The 7,021-nt window shown below is 42.4% G+C and overlaps 1 protein-coding gene across 1 annotated transcript; it reads left to right on the top strand.

The window, feature by feature from the left end:
- Positions 1-951: 951 nt before the first annotated feature.
- On the top strand, positions 952-5,719 carry LOC131466399 (myeloid-associated differentiation marker-like protein 2). The gene is made up of 2 exons (XM_058639589.1): positions 952-2,040; positions 2,398-5,719. Exons 1-2 carry the CDS (start codon positions 1,760-1,762, stop codon positions 3,047-3,049), a joined length of 933 nt encoding a protein of 310 aa, XP_058495572.1. The 5' UTR covers positions 952-1,759; the 3' UTR covers positions 3,050-5,719.
- The last annotated feature ends 1,302 nt before the right edge of the window (positions 5,720-7,021 follow it).

Raw genomic sequence — 7,021 nt, 5'->3', positions numbered from 1 at the left:
CCTTACCCTGACCTTAACCATCACAACTAAATGCCTAACCCTAAAACCAGGTCTTAATGCTGGTAAAGGACCCTTTATAGGGTGACCAAGGTTATTATTATACTGTAGTTTTGGATTTTTCATTAGATTTAGTTTTGACTTTTTCTTATTAAATAGAGTTAGTTTTAATTTATTTTTAGAGTGGATTTGCTAGTTTTTTATTAGTTTTTATTTTTTGCAAATGCTTAGTTTTAGTTCAGTTTTTATTAGTTTTAGTGTTAGTTTTTTGTAATATGGAGTATTTGCCAGGTGCAAGATTCATAATAAAAGGTTATAATAAGTATCGTATAGTGTCATAAAAACAAAAGATGCCATTTTAAAATGACACATGAACGACCATCTCTGAATCAAATGGAACAGTCTACAAGATAAAATGTGCATCATAGTGCTGAGGTTGGATGCAGTTAGTGTGAAAGGTAAAAATCAAATAGCCTAAAGACAAACATGAACATAACAGCATAAATATTAATAAATAACCCTCATGAGACACATCTACTACAATAACCAACATAAAGAATGTTATGTTTCACTTGCAGAGCCGTATGTCCCTAACAGTAAACTAAAACAAATTGAAAACATTTTATTATGAATGAAAATACAACTTTTATTAAAACTGTTATTTGGTATCTATAATAACCTTGGTGAGGACCATCCTAAAAGGTCCTCACTTCCTATGGTCGTGCATGGACGGGTCTGTCTTGGAAGCACGTGGACAGTCATCTCTCCTCATTCCACAGGGTCTGTAATGTGTCTGCATGCCCCGACTCCACACCCAACCACATGCACATGGCACAACCCCAAATAACTTCCATTCTGGTCTGACTGACTGACTGAAGGAAGCACCCCCCACTCTTCACAGCACCAGGAGGGACAGTGTGTGTGTGTGTGTGTGTGTGTGTGTGTGTGTGTGAGTGAGACAGAGAGAAAGTTAGAGGATGTGAGCTGATATCTGAGTAGAGCTGGTGGTGTGTTGAGCTCACACACAACCACACACGTGTGAGTCTGGCCAAAAAGGAAAACAAACGTACTATAGGTGGACAAATAATCGATAATCGAAATCCCGAGTGTGGACCATTATTTTGAGTTGGATGGTTGAGCCTGACAGTCTGAAGACAAACATCCAGGACGAGGAGGATCTACAGTCTGGACGTTATTGGCTAATGGGTCATTGTGATCTTTCAGCTGACAGGTGAGTGTATGTGTCGGCCTGTAGAGCTCGAGCTTTTACCCAAACCCACAGAGAGCGATTTCCCTCCTGTCTTGTGGCTCAAAAATACTTCACTGTGATTCAACAACACCGAAATAGAGAATCAGAAAGTCCCAGCACAGCAGAGAGGAGCGGAGGGTGACTGTGCAGAAACGTCAACAGCACTTTAAAGAACCAGAGCATTCAGATTGTTCTTCAGCGAGAAGACTGGAGTCTGCCGAACAGTCGGAGACGAGACACTGGGACATTTTTAGATTCAAGAGGATTGATTTATTTGGAGATGGATGCATTTTCCAGAACCAGAACAGTCTTGTGACAAAGTAAGGTTAAAGTAATCAGGACTACTTTTATGTGGTCGATGTCAGGACACTGGACAACATCACACGACTTGAGTTAACCGTTAGACTCCACATCATCCTTCACTGAGGAACATCCTACCCCAACACTCACCAGAAGCCTCTCTGAGGCCTTGAAGGTCTCCACCTCTCAAAGGTCTCCTACACCAACCCAGTCATGGATCTGCAAGGAGGTCCATACCTCAACATGAAGGCCCTCTGCTCACCTCTGGGTGCTGCCCGCCTCTGCCAGTTAGCCATGGGCTGTGCCGTGATCGCCATGGTGACCCACAGTGCCGGCTTCAGTGGCTCTCATGGCGTGTTCTGCATGGCAGCGTGGTGCTTCTGTTTCGCCATGTCGGTGGTGGTGTTCTTCCTGGACGCCACTCGTCTCCACAGCTGCCTCCCCATATCCTGGGACAACCTGACGGTCACGTGTGCTGCCTTCGCAACGCTCATGTAAGTGTCATGTGTTGTGTCAAGTGTATGGTGTTTAAGTTTGATCTTTTAAACATCTTTGTTTTTAACCGTAATCGTTTGAAACAACACTTCCATGGTACACAGGTCACCTAACAAAGGGGCAGGAGTGAGTGTCACCTGGTGTGGTCTTCTGTTGCTGTAGCCCTTTTACTTCGTGTTGTGCGTTCTTCTGGATAACTTGGCTATAACAAGTGATTTTTTTGAGTTACTGGGCACTTTAATTTGTAAAGTTTGCCTTTAATCAAAAATTCATGTGAGATTTGTGTCCCCTTGTCCTTTTTGCTTATCTTTGTGTGGTTTGATGATGACGTCATGGTTACTGGTCTTCTCCTGCAGGTACGTCACAGCCTCTGTGGTCTACCCACTGTTCTTTGTTCGGATCGAGTGCCCGTACGCCGGCTGTCACGTCAGAGACTTCCGCATCGCCGTCACCGTCTGCTCCATCCTGTGCACTGTGGCCTACGGAGCTGAAGTGGCCTTGTGCCGAGCCAGGCCGGGCCAGGTTGTTGTGGGCTACATGGCCACCGTCTCTGGCCTCCTCAAAGTGGTCCAGGGCTTTGTCGCCTGCATCATCTTCGGAGCTCTGGCTAACGGCAGCGAGTACTCCCACCACGCTGCCACAATCTACTGCGTCGCCGTCTATGTTCTCTGCTTCACTCTGACCACACTGATGGTCATCATGACGGTGTGCGGGAGGACCAAAGCTGTGCGCTGCATGTCCTTTGACCGCTTCGCAGTGGTGTGCACCCTCCTGGAAGTTCTGCTCTACCTGAGTGCGTCAGTGGTGTGGCCAGTAATCTGCTTTGATGCTAAATACGGGTCGCCCTGGAGACCGTCGTCATGTCCACAAGGGAGGTGTCCATGGGACAGCAAGGTTGTGGTGGCCGTGTTTTCTTTCATCAACTTTGGACTGTATGTGGTGGACCTGATCTACTCCCAGAGGACAAGATTTGTCTCCTCAAATACCCGCGCCAACCCGCGGGTGTAGCACTCGTCTTAGGCCCATACCTATAGTCATGATTTACTTTACACGTTGTGATTTTGTACGTGCATTTACTTGATATTTAAAAGTGGCTGAAGGGGGAGAAATGGATATGAGGCCGATGCCGCACATGGTCGTCTATTGAGGCACTCGGATCCCCCAAATTAAATCTGGAAGTTCTGAGGAATGTGAACAATGAATTTTACCCCTGAGTCTTCTGCCACACCCCAATGAAGTGACACCTCATCCCTCTGATGACCTCTCCTGCCCTCTGAGAGAACGCTCATCATCCAAACAGCCAGGACTCACTGTCATGTCGTACCAAACAAGACACGTTTCCTCTTCCGTCTTGACCTGTAGCATAAACACACACACATTATCTACTATTCATCATGTGTTTGTATTCAAATAATACGTAAAAGTCGCAACTATATATAGCACCTCTGATTCTGGCATGCGTGGCATCCCTGTCATCTAAAAACCGCACAGCAGTGATCCACAGACATTACCCCAGCTGCCAGGAATACACATGAGCTGCCTGCGCTCATACTGAAGCTGTGAGACAACGCTCAGAAAAGGCCACTGCCTTTATAAACTCTCTGAGAAATAAAAACCTTTTTTAGTGACCAAGTGTAACCTCGGAATGTTGGCCTATTCTCACAGAATGATGACCTGGATCAACGGGTCTAATGGAATATTCACCTCCCATTTTACACTGTCTGCTGGACGGCTGGATGGTTTTTGCGTTATCTACTCTTAAAATAAACAATATTTATAATTTATTATATGTATTTTCCACATTATTAATAGCTCACATTGTTGTTTGTGATGTGAAATCTGTCTCTTGGTCACATTAGAGAATTATATTAAAGGCCTAGTGTGTAACATTTACTGGCAGAAGTTATGTTCAGAGGAAAACACCTACAAGGGGAAAAGCCTCCACAAAGGTTTTTAGTCAGGAAATCACCATCTGGACATTTTTTGCTTATTTTAACCATAAAAGGACCAGAAAATGGACCTGTAAGTAAGTGCTTTTGCCCATTTTCCAGAATAACGTTCAATATCTGGCAGTTATTTACAATTTACTACATGTTAAATTGTGTACTGACTATTTAAAATGAAGAAATACCAAACGTTTAATTTCGAAAAAAACACTGTAGTTGTACACGAACACCAGCTGTTAAACTTGAAATTTAAACAGTAGAAAACATATTTAAAATAACATTTGTTTGAGTCTTTGTCTCAATGTCTAAAAAGGGGTCGGAAAATGCAAACTATGTACAGAAGTTTTTTCCAACTCTCTCCACTCAAAGATGCTGATTTACCGGCTTCCTGCAACAGCGGGGGTGAAATCACTGTAATAACCCCACGTTACACAGCTTTCAGAAACCGTTGGAATTAAATACACTACTGACAGGTACAGTATGTCTGTATACGTGTATAATTGTTTCATAATTTTAAATATGTTTTTTTATATATATGTAATGAAGGTAAAGGGCTTGCTCTGTGAAGGGTACCATGTTGAGGTGTCACCTTGCACATGATGGTGAATGGCAGCACAGAGAGAGAGAGTGAGTGACAGAGTAGAGAGAGTTGTGCAAGAACATTATCATTTCTGATGTACACACACACACACACACACACACTATTTTTATATATATATTATAGTGTATAATATTTTTTCAGCTGTGCAGAAACTTTACTCTGGAACTCTTATCCGCCGAGTCAAACTCACATTTACAAAATCCCTTTTTCTTTTACTGTGGGGACCTCTTGATCCCAGTGTTGTTCAGGTGGTTTATGCATAATATGCATGTTGTGTGATGACACCAGTGGAGCTTCAGATACATAATTCATGGTCACTTTCATCACTGTGCAAATTCACTGACGTTATTTTACATTTTAAAGACGAGAATAGTTGACAAACTTGAGAAATGACTGGGGCTGGTGACACTCGAATGAATTAAGTTCATCGTAGACTTTATATCAAGACAAAAACTCTATATGGGAAGACAGTTTCATATCATTTGAAGTCACAGAATAGACCGTTTTTCTTTTATTTTTGTTCATAAAACATAAAACTTTGAACAGTGACGTGTTTCCAAATTTCACAAATTCAATCCAATTTTTTTTTAAATGTAGTACTTTTTTCTATATTGCACATTCTTATGGCCTCTGTATATATATGTTTTTAACATAGTAATATGTTAAAGTAAGGGTTAAAGTGTGTAGTCAGTGCATGTGCAACATTTAATTTGCACCTCTGAGGGTGAACCTGAGATAAGAGGAGATGTGATCCACTCAGTCTGTCTTTGTTTATTTGCCCTAGACTTTTCATTTCATTTCTGCCCCAAACCGCCTCTCTCTCCTGTTCCTCTCCATCCTTCACTCCTCTCCCCGCTTTGATCTTTGGTCATCTCTCTAATCCAGGATCAATGTGTTCGCCTGTCACATCTGAGAGCAGCCACAAACGTATTATATTAAGTCCCCGGGAAACCGCTGTGGCACAGCAACCTGTCTCAGGGCTCAACAACAAATCCAACACCAGTTGGTTCCTCTTGTATCCAAATCTGTTTTAAGACCACAGAAAACATCACTGCGTGATTTCAACAATTTTTGTAACTGTGATGTATTTCGTTTTTTGCAGTAATAAATAACTTTGTTTTGCCACAGAAGCTTTTTTTTTAACGTGTTTCCAGTTTTTGACAGCATCGCTCTGATGAATCCTGCAGAAAGCTACCATGGGAGAGTGGCGGATAGTGTTGCCACAGAGCAATCTGTTGGCCCATTACGGCCCGTGTGTCCTCCCCTGTCGCTCTGCTCATCCACATTTAGCAGCTGTTCCATATCTGCACTCATTTTACTCCTAATGCCCCGTGGGCCTCTGTCTTAAACATAGCAGAGTATCGACACACACACACTCATGAACTCCGTCAAGACAGAGATGAGCTGCGACAGGTGTCCATCATAAGCCTCTTCTGATTCTGCAGCAGGGCTGACGTGGACACGAGGACGGGGACAGGAGGCTGCTGGCTCTCTGTCCTGCATGTCTAATCTCTGACAGCACATGTTGCTGATGTCAGCTTTCCCTCGCAGCCCTTGACTCTTACGTTGCCAAATGTTGTGTGGAACATCTTGGTTCCCAGAGGATCTGAACCTATGCCAGCTCTGCTGAAAAGCTACTACGTACAAAAGAAAGAGTGCTCAATTTGGAAGCTGCTGTAATCGAGGAGCTCAGACAACCCTTTGTCCCTCTTGTGCTGTAGTAAATACTGTAGTTTTTGGCCTGTTTTTACCTCCTGCTAACCTCCAAATGGATATGAACATTAAAGGTCCAGGGTTAGGGCAGGAGGTCAGGGTTAGTTGTCATTAAAACTGGGTTATATTGTTGAATTTTATTAATTCATTATTTTATCTCATTTTATTCATTCAACTGTCCATGCCGAGTGACAGCTCAAAATAATGAATAATTCCCTCATATGTTAAATTAGGGAACTGACGTGCTGTTTCAATTTGGGATCGATAGTCATGGATAGTATTTGCACAACATTGGAATCAAAAACCAGATGTACCACACATGAGTTACTTCCGCATTCAGATGTAAGGTCACATGACTACTGCATATATATCCTTAGTCGGACCAGAGTTAAACTCAATCTGCTCCACAGTTCCGACCCCAGCTTAAACCCAGAAATAGTAGAAGGTGGGCAAAAAACACCGATGTTATGCTCTATCAGCTCAAAGAATTGAATATTTAACCCTTAGAACATTTATTTATCTACAGAGGCTATAAGAATGTGCCATATAGAATGTCTTATATCCTTCTTCATCTGATGAAAAGGTTTTTTTATGTGAAATATATAAACACACCTGAGGAAAAGGTTCTCACATTTTTTAAATGGGATTAAATTTGTGAAATTTGGAAACAGTTCAGAGTTCGCTTGGCTCGTATTTATGAAGAAAAATAGTATGAACATT

The sequence above is a fragment of the Solea solea genome, chromosome 10 (genome assembly GCF_958295425.1).
Source record: "Solea solea chromosome 10, fSolSol10.1, whole genome shotgun sequence".
Taxonomy (NCBI): Eukaryota; Metazoa; Chordata; class Actinopteri; order Pleuronectiformes; family Soleidae; genus Solea; species Solea solea.
The sequence above is the reverse complement of the archived record's forward strand: the minus strand, read 5'-3'. Positions and strand labels throughout refer to the sequence as shown.

Coding starts and splice junctions, on each gene's coding strand:
- LOC131466399 (XM_058639589.1), top strand. CDS start 1,760: ATGGATCTGCAAGGAGGTCCATACCTCAACATGAAGGCCCTCTGCTCA. Junction 2,041..2,397: donor GCTGCCTTCGCAACGCTCAT/GTAAGTGTCATG, acceptor CTTCTCCTGCAG/GTACGTCACAGCCTCTGTGG.